We start from the raw sequence: 16,242 nt of genomic DNA on the forward strand, positions 1-16,242 counted from the left end.
GGGCCAGTAACAGCTTGTATAGTGGACCAGGGGCCAGTAACAGCTTGTACAGTGGACCACGGGCCAGTAACAGCTTGTATAGTGGATCAGGGCCAGTAACACAGCAAAAATCCCCTGTTAAGTCTAGCCACAAAACTGCATAGAGCAGTAAGAAAAAAAAAACAGGGTCGAAATTTATTGTGCAAGATTAAAAGCCTCTAACTGGGTTCGTCAAGGTCGTCATCTGTCACACCAAGCTGTGTTCCAGATTTTGATCAGGCACATTGTTCACGAAGTAGGTGACCTCCCTTGATTGTCCTTATAGTGGTGAGTTATGGATCTTCTATCTGGCCACTGCAGCCAGGCACCCTCCCTGAGAATGATGACTTCTAGAGATAGCCATTGTTTAACCTCTCAACAACCAGAGGTCATTTAATTCTAGATGTGCCGACCAAATTCAAAGGAATTGCACCCCCTTCTCCCGCTTTAATATTTTTTTATCTCATCTTATCATTTATGCTGGGTTGTGTGTAATAAATATGCTCATGAGACCAGCAAATGAAGTGCTGAGCCCCGCTCCACTGCTGCACAGTAGATCCCATGCCACCATTTTCCTCTGTAATGTCATTGGGAGGTGGGTTGTTCTTGCAGCTGTCCCATGATGACGTCACTAAATCCTTCCTCCTGCAGGGCTATGATGCCTCAGCCAATGCTTAATGAGATATCTGATATGGATATCCTAGAAAACTGCAGTAGCGGCTGATGTCATTTTCACCTAGGCAAGAATTGAGACAGGGACAGGGTGGACCATAAATACAAAATAAATTGTCACTTTTATGGAAGCAGGAGGAATACAATGGGACAAAGGGGTGTTTTGGAGTGAAGGTTCACTTTACCCTGACAATACGTCTATGACTAAATTATATAATGTTTACATTATATAATGTTAAATCTATCTGTCGACCCCTCGCCTCACCCCCTCAGTCTCTGCCCGAATCACAAGCCTACTGAACGACATATCAGATTGGATGTCGCTCCACTTCCTTAAACTGAACCTCTCCAAAACCGAGCTCCTAGTCTTCCCCCCAGCCCGGACACCACCCCCCATTGACTTCTCTATCACATCCAACAATGCCACCATCAAACCCGCCCCGCAGGCCAGAGTACTTGGTGTCATTCTGGACTCCAACCTATCCTTCCAGCCCCAAGTCCAATCTTTAACAAACTCATGCAGACTCCACCTCCGCAACATCGCCAAAATCCGCACGTTCCTAACCCCAGAAACCACTAAACAGCTCATCCACTCCCTCATCATATCACGACTCGACTACTGCAACTCCCTCCTCACTGGCCTGCCTCGCCGCTGGCTATCCCCGCTTCAGGAGATCCTGAATACGGCTGCCAGACTCATTCACCTTACCAACTGCTCCGTTTCCGCCACCCCCCTCTGCCAATCCCTCCACTGGCTTCCGATTGCGCAACGGATCAAATTCAAAATCCTAACGCTGACGTACAAAGCTGTCCACCATACTGCCCCGAACTACATCACCGACCTAATATCCAAGTACCACACTCCGCTCCTCACAAGACCTCCTTCTCTCTAGTTCCCTGGTCTCCTCCTCCCATGCCCACCTCCAGGACTTCTCCAGGGCGTCACCCATCCTCTGGAACTCCCTACCCCAGTCCATCAGACTATCACCTACTCTCCTCTCCTTTAGGCGCACCCTGAAAACCCACCTCTTCAGGGAAGCCTACCCCACCCCCTGCTAATTGCCGACCTCCTCCACTCTTCCTACCACTCCATCCCCCACAGCTATCTCCTCCTGTACCACTCTCCCCTCCCTCCTAGATTGTAAGCTCCAAGGAGCAGGGCCCTCGAACCCCTCGTGTATTGCATTGTATTGGTATTGTTCTGTCGCATGTACTGTCTCCCATTGTAATGTACAGCGCTGAGCAAACTGTTGGCGCTTTATAAATACTGTGTAATAATAATAATAATTCTTTAAGGGCATATATTTTTGATTGTTTTACATGTAAAAGTTCTTTATCAAATGTTTTCCTTTTTGTAAGGGCCCTTTTCTATCTTGAAGTTGCGGTAATGAAATGGCAATGCGCGGTACGCGTGTTGATGCTTTGCGTAGCCATTTATTTTGAATGGCACCCCAGCACATTAAGGCGACGCACTTACTTTGCGGAGCACCGCAACACATCGCAACACAAAATAGTGCATTGCAGTGCATTGTTAAAAATCTTGTGTCATGTCGGATTTTCGGGACATTTTGGTGTGTTGCCTTATCGCAATTAGTAATCGATGTAACTCATTACTAAAATGTAAATTTCAAACTCGTAGCTCAGCCCTTAACATTACAAAACTTTTTTTTTTTTTAAAAAAACATTTTATCCCATTGTTTATCCATTAGTTAACCATAATTAGTCAATTCCTTTTTGTCTTAGTATTTTTTTGCAGATTTTTAAAAAAAACAACCTTTGTTGTAAATGACTGTTGTAAATCCACATTCATCTGTGTTTTGAAGCAACAACTTAAAAAAATATATTTTACCAGAAACAAGTTTTTGTAAAAAGTTGAAGAATTTGTTGTTACCCCTAATTAAAAACCCTAAAAATTGTAGTTAAAATTCTGGATAATCATTATTTTTTATGTACCCTCATTGCCTTCCCCTAGATTTATTGTTATTTTAGATTTGTGTTTTTATCTAGCACTAAAGGGTGCTGGGCAGGGGCGGACTGACAACTCATGGGGCCCCCCGGGCAATAGGGGATCATGGGGCCCCTGTGTTCTTGCCCAAACTCAAAAAAGCCTATGAAAAAGGTACCAGGGGCATCTCATGGGGCCCCCTACTGACTCTGGGCCGTCGGGCAGTGCCCGAGTTTCCAAATGGGCAGTCCGCCCCTGGTGCTGGGTGTCCCTTGGGTGCCAGAGCACATTGTCCCAGCATTGGTGTCCATTGTAAATACTGCTATAGTTTTTCTTTTTTCACTGTTAGGCCTCATGCACATGGAGCAAAAAAAAAAAAAAACACCCCTTATACATGCATTCTACGTTTTTTTTTTATGCATGTAAAGAACCTCTATGTTAGCTTATGCGACCATGCACACATAGGCAGGGCCGTGGATAAGGGGGCACCACCAGTCCTCCTGTACGGGGCCCAGGCCAGCAGGGGGACCCAGGCAGCTGGGTAAATAGGAGGTGGGCATGGAGGATGTTTGGCACAGCGGGGGGCAATTACAGCCAGTTGATAGATGGCTTCTTCTCCTCTCCCGCTGGCTTTCAGCTGCAGTAGAGAGAGCCATACAGGAGATCGGCTCCACAAATTGCCCCCCCCCCAGCCACACCCATCACCCTCCCTGTGCACAATATATTTCCCCTGCTGCCTAGGCCCCACACCCTTGCAAAGCTGCTGGCTTCCCTCCTCTCCTTCCCACCAGCAGCTGCAAGCACACTGCAATACACTGCAAGCCGCAATAGGATCCTTCAGGGTGGAGAATGGAGGAAGTGTCCAGTTACCGGCCCCTTCCTTTCCTGTATGAACACAATGAGTGATCAGTACCCATCACTCACTGTGTTCATTCATAACTGAAGCATAGTAAACTGTCTTTTTTTATTGGAGAAGGGGGCCCTGTCAGGGTTACTGTATGGGGCCCCGTGGTTTCTAACAGCAGCCCTGCACATAGGCGTTTACAGGCATATTGGAAGAGGAGCATGTACAGGCAGAAAAAAAAATGCACCAAAGGCGAGTTCTGCGAAAAGCTTTTGAGCTGAAAGAATATGTATGAACATATCAAAACATGCATAAACGTGCACGTATGTGTGTACATGTATTCCAATGGCCAGTAGAATGCATTTATCCTCAAATTCCATACACACATAAATACATGCATAAACACGCATACATATTGTAACATTGGAGGCATTTTTTTCTGCCAAATTCTGGCAGAAAAAACAGTGTCTTTTATTCGTAGGTCCTTGTGCATGAGGCATTAATTGACTTACTTTAACCTTCTTTGTCTTTTTTTTACATTTAGGCGGAAGCCCTATGGACAGCCCTCGCAATTTCTCTCCTAGTGCCGCTGCTCATTTCTCCTTTGCATCATCACGCAGGTAAAATACCATTCACATCTACCTTTTTGCAGCTGACTTAAAAAAAAAAAATGCCAATGTACCAAACAAGCTACAAATCCAAGGACAACTATGGTTTGGAGTCCATGAACTCCATGTGGATACTGAGTAAATATTCACGACAAATGTGTGTGCATTATATATACCTTGGCGTCTTGCTGTTTTATTTTCCTTTGTATTCATAATAACTATTGTGAATATATGATCTAATATCCTTAGATCCGCATTATACCCGAATGTGATAAAATATCAGCATAATAAGCCCAAGAACAAAATCTAATATACTGTATTTCAGCATACCAGTCCATAGGTGGTGATTATGCTACTTTTCTTTTTTTCTGGATATTCTTCCTTTGTTTTTCACCTAGTGGTTCTTCCAATAACACATTTGGGTGAGATTCAACACTCACTGCACTGTATCTATGGAGGAGCAGTGCTGTCACCCTGTGAGTGGAAGGACTATAAAACAATTCCTTCTCTCCTCATCCTCATTACATAGAGTGGTGTTCTTTAGTTTTAAAAAGTGAGCTAGGTGTGGCTGATAATATTGTACAAGATAACTGTAGCGCTACCCCCTTGAGAGCCATTGGTTTTGGGTCCCCCTTATCCCTGCACAACTGGGCAGCACACATTTTCCAAGAACCATTCAGAGTCAATAAGGAGTCCATGGGCTGGTTTTTCTTGTTTTATTTGGGGAAAACAACTTGGATAGGGTACAAGTGTCAAATTGGTGGCCCTCCAGCTGTTGCCAAACTACAAGTCCCATGAGGCATTGCAAGATTGGCAGTTACAAGCATGACTCCCAAAGTTAGAGGCATGGGGGAACTTGTAGTTTCCCAACAGCTGGAGGGCCGCCAGTTTGACACCCCTGATCTAGGGGTATATGGGATGCCCAATTTGACTTGAAACAATAACTCTGAGGACAACCTTCCTACATTCTGTACAAAATGATGGATCCTGGACTTTTTACTCCCTTCTTGACGGATCAGTAACATCTCTATATCATGGGCGCACAACCTGTGGTCCTCCAGCTGCTGCGGAACTACAAGTCCCATCATGCCTCTGCCTTTGGGAGTCATGCTTGTAACTATCAGCCTTGCAAAGCCTCATGGGACATGTAGTTCTGCAACAGCTGGAGGGCCACAGGTTTAGCACTCATGCTCTATGTGAACCTCTTCAGACCCCAGCTAGAAACTGCCCATCCACCTGGCTGTCTTTGAAGAGTATCCCAGAGCAAGAGATCCTAGACTTGCAGACTTGCAGCACTGTCTCAGGGAGAACTGGTTGAGTATGGCTTCTAGCAGCCCTCTCCCCTATAGGCCCCCATGGGTGTAGAGGTACTCACACTGTCCTTATGTCCTGTAGCTTTGGATAAACTGTTTCAGGATTTTAGCTGGGCTAATTTCTTTCCAGGGTAACAGACTGGCCTTCTTCAAGTGGACTGCAGGGCAATGGAGCTCCCTCTGTCAACTTCCTTCTCCCATCCTTCCAGCCTGGATGCAGAACCCCCCTTCTTCGGGGTCCCCTCCCAGGCTACACAGCAGCACACCTCAGTACTCCATCTTCCACCCGACTCCCCTGCTGGCCAGGCGCTCTCATATTTATGGGCTGATGAGGTCACCTAGGCAGGCCTCCTGCTTGGGGATTGGCCAGAATCCCATCAATATGTAGATCAGTACCTTCTGGCTTCCACCCACTAACTTCTACAAACGTCTTCTAAAAGCTTCTAGAACAAGGGGGAGGTACCAGATTCCTGACCGTAGAGCCCTCCAGTCTGACCTAAAGTAAACTTACTGACTCACACCCAGGCTTCTAACAAGTCTCTAACTACACTACACCAGAGGGCTCTACATAACACTGCAGAGCACACAGGACAGCATAGGCAGGTATTTTTATGTACCTATTTAACAGATATAACAAAATGCTGCAAATGGTAAAATTTACCGACCAATAGGCTGCAAATATCACCCAGGGAGGAGAGGAAGAGACCCTGGGACGTCATGTGACCAGTCAGAAGATGGGAAAAGAGGTGTGTATGCAAAAAACTTTCATTAGGCTAAACCTAATTAGTCTTATTAATGCTTCCTCCCTCCTTCCAGCAACCATGCTGACTAATATATGTATACTTGCAGAAAAAATAATGTGAACAGAGAATTCACAAGAAGAAGCGGTTACATGAAGGACAATGCGATACTCAAATTAATTATCAAAATATGCTTTTATCAGCAAAATAGCAATTTGAGACAATTGAGTAAAGACTGCTGGTAACCATCACCTCAATATAAGACAATACAAAAGACAACCTTAAAACAAAAAATAAAAAAGAGAGACATCGTGGCTAGGCCATAAATTGTACTATGCTGCAGAGACAACGACTCAAAGGTCTTTTGTACATACAGCAAAGACACATTGGGGTGCACCACCATGGTGGGGATACATATATAATGAAGAGAATGCAATATTTCTGTAGACCAATCATCAAAATTATAAAGGTGTAACCTCTATTAGCATGGAAATAGAAGCCCAACTAGGGAAGATATACAGTAAGGAATTAAACACAATGACCATGTAACTGGATACATTCCACATATAAATGCCTGTATCAAAGTGGTGATGAATGAGGCATTTGATGCAATCCAGGTAGTATGTAGCCCATAGGCCAATTCTTGAGACCAGAAGACACAGCCTCCAAATATAATGTGCGGTGGTGATTTATAAGCCCACACAGGGCAATGGATATTGCATGTAGGAACGTTTTACAGATGAACGTTATATCAACAGAACGTAGACAAAATAGCAGTTCGCTGCCAGCTGGAAGTAAAATAAAGTCACTGCCCTGAGATGAAAAGTGACTGGTAGGAAGTCCGTGAGGCAGCCGTCATAAGGACTACTAATGGCAGAGCCCTGCCTCCATCTATGTCCAGTTATCCGCTAGGTGTGAGCAAAAGTGTCACAACTTACTCCATCAGATGGAGACAGCATGACCTTCCCTTAGTTGCTCGAGTCCATACTCAGAGTCCCGGAGGCAGCCGCCATGTCAGGACCTCCGATAACTAGGCCCCACTTCCTAGAGAGAACACATGGTGGTTGGTCAGTACCAAGAGTTAGCGTGGTGCTCCGTGTCCCCACCGGGTGCGTAAAGCTGATGTGCTTGGCCAGCCGTGACGTCACTGACGTGTGACGTCAACACGTTTCACCGATGGGCATATCTTACTCAGCTTCGTCAGGATCTATGTGTTATTTAATATGTGTATACTTACCTATTTTCAGCCAGCTATGGTTCAGTCATTCCCAGAGTGCTTGACAATGGCTGGGAACTCGGGGAGCGGTGACCCCCCCCCCATAGGCTCCTATGTGCCATCCATTGTTGGCGCGCCTCTGAATGACACAGGGGAGCTGGATCATGTGACCGGACCAGAGCAGGCTGAAAATAGATAGGTATGTACATCTTTCTTACACAGGTTAATCAGCATAGGTGTTAGGAGGGGGGAGAGAATATTTTTAAGCCTAGTTAGGGTTTAACCTGGAATTCTACTGTAACTACCCTGAAACTGACTGGTGAAATGGTACCACTGGAACAGTAAAAAGGGAAAAGGGAAATTTAAAAACGTATTATAAGACACTTTTATGGGCCTTTTCTAAGACGTTTCAGCTAGAGATGATGCTCCTCTTGAAATATCAAGCATTGCAGAGCTTATTACAAATGTTCATATCAGGCAAAGTCTAGGTAGCACCATTCATAGGACGATAAGCTGTTGACAACTAAAACATAATCAAAAGACAAAAATGCTCCTTTAAAAGGCACAGAACAAAAATGGTTGTGTTTAAAATGGATTCCACGGTAGTGCTTAAAATTGATGCCATGTAAACACATCACATTGCAATATTTAATCCCCTGGGCAATACATTGAAAAGGCTAAAAACAAAACCTATTTGGTTTACGTCTATTGTTAAAAATGCCATAAACAATTGGAAAAGAATATTTAAAATAAAACTCAAAGGCCACTTTGATCTTTTTTTTAGAAAACAACAATTGAAAAAAGGGTTTACTAATATTCAAAATAAACAACATGATTGGTGTCATTGGGAGGAATAGCGCCTGTTGTTGGTATCAGTAACAGTAATTATACCACATTGTTGGTGTCATTAGAAGGAATAATGCCTTGTATCAGTGGATGGAATAGTGCCCCAAGAGCCTGATATGGGCGGCACAGTGGCTTAGTGGTTAGCACATCTGCCTTGCAGTAAATGGGTCATGGGTTCAATTCCCAACCATAGCACCTCCTGCATGGAGTTTGCATGTTCTCCCTATGCTTGCGTGGGTTTCCTCCCACACTCCAAAGACATGCTGGTAGGTGAATTGATTCCTGTCCAAATTTGCCCTGGTATATGCATGTGAGTTAGGGACTTTAGATTGTACACCCCTTGAGGGTTAGGGACTGATGTGAATGTACAATATATATGTAAAGTGCTGCGTAAATTGACAGCGCTATATAAGTACCTGATATAAATAAATAATAAAGGCAAGCAAAGGGCCATATCCAGCCCCTGGGCCACAGTTTGGAGACCACTGGTCTATACTGACACCAGACAATCCCAGGAGATGTCCCCTGCCTCCTCTCCTATACACAACAGGTGAATGATACTCTCAGCTGTGCATGTTTCCCTGTAAGACTGTGTAGAGGGGATTTGTCCATTCTATACACTCAGGTCTCAGATTACACCTAGTTCTCAACGCTGTGCAGTATGTGACATTTGATCCCTGTCCCCTGCCTTCTGCAGCTCAGCAATGCTGTGTAGACTTTGAACTGATGAAGAGAGGGCTGCAGATAAACAGGTACAACCTATGTAGGAAGATTTTTTTTTTTCATCTCTGTGTATCAACTGAGGCTAGTCACTGCAGTGGATATATGTAAGGGTTTACAATTAGTTAAAAGATCTCCAGGTGCTGCTATTACCTGGTATGTCCAAGGGTGTGCCAAATGGAACTGTGATTCTCTCCAATAGCCTCCACATCCTAATTGTGCTCTGTTGTGACATAGCGGCCAGTAGGAAGAGCCACAGTGCCCAGAGACGGACATGCTATCCCACACTTCAGATAGCAGCAACACCCAGAGCTCAAGAAAGCAAAGATTTAACACACCACCTGCTGGAATTATACATAAACCTCTGTTTGCAGGATTTGCCAATTTCACCTTCCCTATTGACCAGGGGTGGACTGACAACTCATGGGGACCCCGGGCAATAGGGGATCATGGGGCCCCTGTGTCCTTGGCCAAACTCAAAAAACTCTATGAAAAAGGTACCGGGGCATCTCATGGGGCCTCATACTGACCCCGGGCCCTCGGGCAGTTTCCAAATGGTCAGTCCGCCCCTGCTATTGACTCCAATGCATTTTGCCAAAAAGTTTCCAGGTTTTCAGCAATATTTTAGTGAAGCAAAAAACTCTTTTATTGCTCATTTTATTGGGAAAAAGAGAGTTCAAACCTGTTAAATATCTTCAATTACTTTTTTTTTTTTTAAGAAACCAAGGAAAGTGGTGTTGCTGATGTACAAAATGGGAATAGTATTAACAGAATTTGAAATACATGACAATGGCTCAGCATAGATATGGTCCTCAAGCAATTAGACAAAATAAAAGCGAATAAAGTACTCGTACCAAATGATTGATCTCATCCTTAGGTCCTCAGAAATAAGAGAAGTTATCTATAAGTCAGTGTCTCCTAAAAAATACCGTGAGTGTCTTGGTTCTTTAGTGGCTTATGCAAAAAAGTTACTGTGCTTGTGGAAAAACACAAAAAAATAAGTAAAGATATAAATGTAAGAGTTGCCAGTACACTATGAGTGTTAGGAATGGACTGGCCAGCAATGGTGGGACTCACCTGCCTTTTGATCTGCAGTACCAGGGCTGGCCAGCGGGTGCTCCCAGCAATCAGAGACTCAACCTTTCAGCCAGCTAACACCTGGAACTGATGATACTGGGGTATTTAAGGGATGGCCAGACTTGCAGACTCTGCCTTGGTGTTGTGTTTGTCCTGGGCTCTGTATCTGTCCTGCATCCTGTTTCTGTTCCTTTGCTGACTTCTCCTGCTCTGATCCTGGCTTGTGACCCTGACCATCCTTCTGTCTGACCCTCTGTACTACGCTGCTTGCTACCTGCTGAACCTGGCCTGTGACCCCGACCATTCTCTGCTTGCTCCCCCTGTACCTACCTGCCCATTGATATTGACCCGGCCTGCCTAACGACGCTTGCTTGTATATACTGTTATCTGTGGGTGGTTGGTTTGGTTTGTTTGCACTGTGTTATGTTTTAGTATTGCACTGCATTTATGTTTGTATTGTTAGTGTTAATAAATTGTATTGTTTATCACATATCTGAAGTCTGCGTTTCCCTGCATCAGTCACACACCTCTGGTCATACCTGGGAGCCCTGACAATGAGATTTAAAACAGCTAATAGTCCTTTATAAAATGTGCTGAATTGCTGTATCACTTGGAAGCCCCAGAAGATGTAATCTAAGACGAAACGCGTAGGACGGAGCTCGTTGTGTCATCATCACGCCTGCTGGAAATTATGTGATCTTTGCGGGTGTGTGATTATTTTAAACAGTGCTGAGTTTATTTCTCTTTCCTTGTGAGTGCAATGTTAGTCTTTTAATTAAAATCTTACAGTTTTCTCATTATGTGGAGCATGTGATTTTCTTTCCTGGGTACTGACCTGCACACACTGATGCCCTACGTGATGGGTGCTGAGCTGTGCCCAGCAGTGCTGCCAGGCTGTGCCTGTCAGTGCCACCTATCAGTGCCCTTCAGCACTGCCTATTAGTGCACATCAGTGCTGCCTATCAGTACCTATCATTGCCACCTATCAGTGCCGCATATCATTGCAGCTTCATCAGTGCCTCCTCATCAGTTCAGCCTATCAGTGCTGCCTATCAGTACCCATCATGGCCACCTATCAGTGCCGCATATCATTGCAGCTTCATCAGAGCCTCCTCATCAATGCTGCCTCATCAGTGCAGCCTATCAGTGCTGCCTATCAGTACCCATCATTGCCACCTATCAGTGCCAGATATCATTGGAGCCTCATCAGTGCCTCCTCATCAATGCTGCCTCATCAGTGCAGCCTATCAGTGCTGCCTATCAGTGTCGCCTCATCAGTTCCCATCAGTGCTGCCTATCAGAGCCCATCAGTGCTATCTATCGGCGCAGCCTCATTGCACATCAGTGAAGAAGAAAATTTACCTGTTTGCAAAATTTTATAATAAAAACAAAGAAACTTTTTTTTTTTAATTTTATGTCTTTTTTGTTTGTTTAGCAAAAAATAAAACCAGTGGTGATTAAATACCACCAAAAGAAAGCTCTATTTGTGTGAAAAAAATGATAAACATTTCAAATGGGTACAGTCAGGGCCGTGGATAAAGGGGTACCACTAGTCCTCTTGTATGGGGCCCAGGCCAGCAGGGGGGCCCAGGCAGATGGAGATAAATCAGACGTGGTCAGGAAAGGTGATCAGCATTAAGGGGGGCAATTACTATAACTGATCCCCTGTATTCTCTTTGACTCTCTCTTCTTCTGACTTTCAGCTGCTGCAGAGAGAGTCATACAGGGGATCAGTTCCAGTAATTGCCCCCCCACTGCATCCATCACCCTCCCTGTGCACCAAACATTTCTCCCTGCTGACCAGGGCCCCCCTGTGTGCTCCCACCCTTACAGTGCTGCTGGCTTTCCTCCTCTTCTTCCCACCGGTAGCAGAAAGCATATAAAAGGATCCTTCAGGAAGGCAAGTGAGGGAAGGGTCTGGTTAATATGTCACATTTACCACCCCCTTCCCCCCAAATGAACACAATGAGTGATTCTTACTGATCACTCACCGTGTTCATTCATAACTGTGTTTTGTTTTTTTGTTTTTTGGTGGAGGGGGCCCTGGGTACAGTGTTGCATGACCGCTCAACTGTCATTGAAAGTGCGACAGTGATGAAAGCTAAAAATTGGTCTGGGCAGGAAGGGAGTGAAAGTGCCCGGTAAGCAAGTGGTTAAAGCAGCAAGATACTTTCTTGTATTAACAGAGGTATAGACTCTAGAGAGGGAGACATGACCTTGCCCCTGTACTAAGCATTAGAAAGCCTTCATCTTGAGTATGCAGCAGGGGCGGACTGACCATTTAGAAACACGGGCACTGCCCGAGGGCCTGGGGTCAGTAGGGGGCGCCATGAGATGCCCCTGGTACCTTTTTCATAGGATTTTTTGAGTTTGGGCAAGGACACAGGGGCCCCATGAACCCCTATTGAGTTGTCAGTCCGCCCCTGGTATGCAGTTCATGTTTAGACACCAATTTACAGAAAGGATGCTGTGAAACTAAAAAGACTGCTGAGAAGAACAATTAAACAAATGATGGGCAACAAGGAGCTTGGATAAAGGAAAGATTAAATGAAATGTTTTCCCCTTGAGAAGAGGTGGCTATGCATAAATAGTTCATATAGTCAACTCACTGGACAGTTGTTCACCTTTAGGTCACTGATAAAGACACAAGGGCGCTCTATGGCTGGGTCTACATGGATTGGTCTGTGAATTAAGAAAGAGAGAAGGAAAAGATTTAACCACTTGAGATTACACATAATCAGATGGATAATACAGTATTAAACTATCTTTAAGAGAATAGGGATTGCAGATGGGGCATCTGCTAACCTAATGTTGTATACACAGCATTAATATTAAATATGATTAATAATATCTTTTATTTATATAATGTGATTGTATTTTATGTCATTTTAGAGTAGGGTGAGCAGTAAGCATACATAAATTATTCATGATAAGGAACATAACAGCAAATAATGAGTAGGAAGTCTTTGTTGGTTACTGCTTACAATCCAATATCACACTGTTTCTTTGCACATTGCCATGGTTGACTGCCAAACGGACAATTTGTTTTAAATTTTACTTTTTGTGTGATCTTTGCTGTGTATGCATAAAACGTAATGAATGGGTTAAAATACCTTTCCTGGAAAGAAGTGCTGTCCCAACCTCCTTTCAGTTCTGACCACATATGTGAAGGTCTTAGGGTTGCCACCTCATCTCTTTAAGACCGAACACATATCAATTACACAGGTTCTGAGACTTACTAAGGTGGTAATTAAACTCACTTAGTGCCTTATTTGTATTCAATTAGTCTCAGAACCTGTGTAATTAATATGTGTTCGGCTTTAAAGGGAAGTGGCAACATTAGGAGGCCTGAGCATATTACCTTTATTTCTGGGTACGAGCAGAGTTCAGATCTGGCAGCCCTACCCTTTAAGATCACATGGCCAATGGCCAAATGTCTAGGCTTTCATTTATTAAAGAAACAAAAATAGGTATCATACTCACAATTGACATAATAACACAGGCATGTCAAACTGAACAAGATGTATGATCCAAACAACATCTGAGTCCATATGATGGAACCCTGGATGACCAACTGGCTAACGTGTTTCGAGGACACAACCTCTTCCTCAGAGCCAACCTTGCACTAGGTCGGTGCGCCCCTTTTTCTGTTTCTCCATTTGTATCCAGTGTATTCGGACCACCCCGGTCTGTTGAGGGCAGCAAGCAGTGCATATTCCAGAAAATTCCAGAACATTCCTATTGGGTCTACTGAGTCCTTTCCTAGCGCAGGAGTAAAGTGTTTGTTGTGTTGTCTAGGCTTTCATACATGTGGTCAAGGCTAAAGGGATGTAGGAGGAACTTTTACGAGTTTCAGTATCTCTTTTCCAGGAAAAGAATTGTGTATACAATCCAGGTGGTAACAAATATGCGAAGAACCTTCTTTCAATGCTGACCACATGTGTAGAGGCCTAAGCATAGGATCTTTACCTGTGGATACAAGAAGAGATCAGATCTGGCAGCCCTACTCTTTAAGATCACATCACCAAGTGACTATCAAACATGTGGCCAAAGCTAAACTGAAGTAGGAGGAGCTTTTACAAGTTCCACTTACCATGTTTCCAGGATCTCAGAGAGGAAAAAAATTGTGTATACAATCCAGCTGGTAGAAAATATTGGAAGAACCTCCTTTCAGTGCTGACCACATGTGTAGAGGCCTAAGCATAGGATCTTTACCTGTGGGTACAAGCAGAGATCAGATCTGGCAGCCCTACTCTTTAAGATCACATCACCAAGTGACTATCAAAGACGTGGCCAAAGCTAAACTGAAGTAGGAAAAACTTTTACAAGTTCTACTCTACCATGTTTCCAGGATCTCAGAGAGGAAATGAATTGTGTATACAATCCAGGTGGTAAAAATTATGCGAAGAACCTTCTTTCAATGCTGACCACATGTGTAGAGGCCTAAGCATAGGATCTTTACTTGTGGATACAAGAAGAGATCGGATCTGGCAGCCCTACTCTTTAAGATCACATCATCAAGTGACTATCAAACATGTGGCTAAAGCTAAACTGAAGTAGGAGGAGCTTTTACAAGTTCCACTTACCATGTTTCCAGGATCTCAGAGAGGAAAAAAATTGTGTATACAATCCAGTTGGTATCAAATATTGGAAGAACCTCCGTTCAGTGCTGACCACATGTGTAGAGGCCTAAGCATAGGATCTTTACCTGTGGGTACAAGCAGAGATCAGATCTGACAGCCCTACTCTTTAAGATCACATCATCAAGTGACTATCAAACATGTGGCTAAAGCTAAACTGAAGTAGGAGGAGCTTTTACAAGTTCCACTTACCATGTTTCCAGGATCTCAGAGAGGAAAAAAATTGTGTATACAATCCAGTTGGTATCAAATATTGAAAGAACCTCCGTTCAGTGCTGACCACATGTGTAGAGGCCTAAGCATAGGATCTTTACCTGTGGGTACAAGCAGAGATAAGATCTGGCTGCCCTACCCTTAAAGATCACATCTCCAAGTGCCTAGAGTGGACTATCAAACATGTGTCCAAAGCTAAACTGAAGTAGGAGGAGCTTTTACAAGTTCCACTTACCATGTTTCCAGTATCATTTCAGTGCTGACTACATGTGTAGGGACTTATGCATATGATTTTTACCTATGGGCATAAGCAGAGTTCAGATTTGACAACCCTAGTCACATGACTAAGTGCCTAAGCTTCAAATATGTGGACAACGCTATAGTGAAGTAGAAGGAGCTTTTAGGAGTTACACTTACCACGTCTTTAGTATCTCAGGGAGGAAAAGAATTGTGTTTCAGATCCAGCTGGTACCAAATGTGTGAAGAACCCTAAAAAAACCTGTACACTATTACTCAATATCTTTGTAGTTTCCACGGTGCTCAGAACATATACGTTTCCCTATGTTTTGTCTCTTTAAAACCGCTGCAAGTACTGAAAAATACCTGATGATCCTGCCAGAAATGCAAGCAGCTCCTAACTTCCTGTACTGAGCTGACAATACAGCCCAACAGCACTCTCACTGAGAAAGGGAAGGAGAGCACTAGGATCCAGGGTCGGTGCCAGCATAAGGTTGCTTAGGCATCTGCCTTAGAGCTCTAGGATGGGGATGGTAAAATCCCAATCCCCAGCCACTTGCTAGGAATTTTGGATTTTTAAAATACCTGTCTTCCATTTCCTAACACTGCTCCCTCTCTTCCACTGGGCACAGCTTGGGAATTTTAGTTTGCCTAGTGAGAGGAAGTAGGGAATGCATAACCCCTCCCCCTCATTACACACTGCCATTTAGTGGCAGTTCAACACAGCTCAAATTTTCAATGCTGTATGACGTTCTTCACGCTACGCCCCATCACATTACAGCTGCAACATGAAGGAGGTTCCAGAGTGGCTGTAGACAGTGAGGGGATGTGGGGAGTGAATAAACCCACCCCCTCATTACACACACATCGGTCACACTCATCTTAAATGCAGATTAGTTTAATAGTTCGCAAATAAAGTGTATGCTGGGGATGGGAGGGGGTTGCATTGTGGAGTGGAGGGGGGTGGTGGGAGGACGGTGGTGGTGGTGGTGGGTTGGGAAGTTGTACAGCAAAATGCACCAATGCCTGTGTAGACAACAATCCTTGCACTGGCCCTGCTAGGATCCATTCAGAATTTGATTACTTTGCACAATGCAGTGCCTTAACAGTTTCAATGGACAATCCTGTAATTAGAAACTATGGAAATGCTTTT

General features: G+C 44.1%; 1 protein-coding gene across 2 annotated transcripts in view; it reads left to right on the top strand.

Annotated features, from left to right (window-relative positions):
- MAST1 (microtubule associated serine/threonine kinase 1) overlaps positions 1 to 16,242 on the top strand; it is a 147,071-nt gene that overhangs the window by 78,950 nt on the left and 51,879 nt on the right. For both annotated transcript variants that reach the window (XM_089688822.1, XM_089688823.1), the window contains one exon: positions 4,024 to 4,099. In XM_089688822.1, coding sequence (XP_089544948.1) covers positions 4,024 to 4,099 — 76 coding nt within the window. The remainder of the gene's footprint in view (positions 1 to 4,023; positions 4,100 to 16,242) is intronic.

This window comes from Staurois parvus, unplaced genomic scaffold (assembly GCF_062004578.1).
Source record: "Staurois parvus isolate SC_StPar_1 unplaced genomic scaffold, SC_StPar_1.0 ptg000456l, whole genome shotgun sequence".
NCBI classification, from domain to species: domain Eukaryota; kingdom Metazoa; phylum Chordata; class Amphibia; order Anura; family Ranidae; genus Staurois; species Staurois parvus.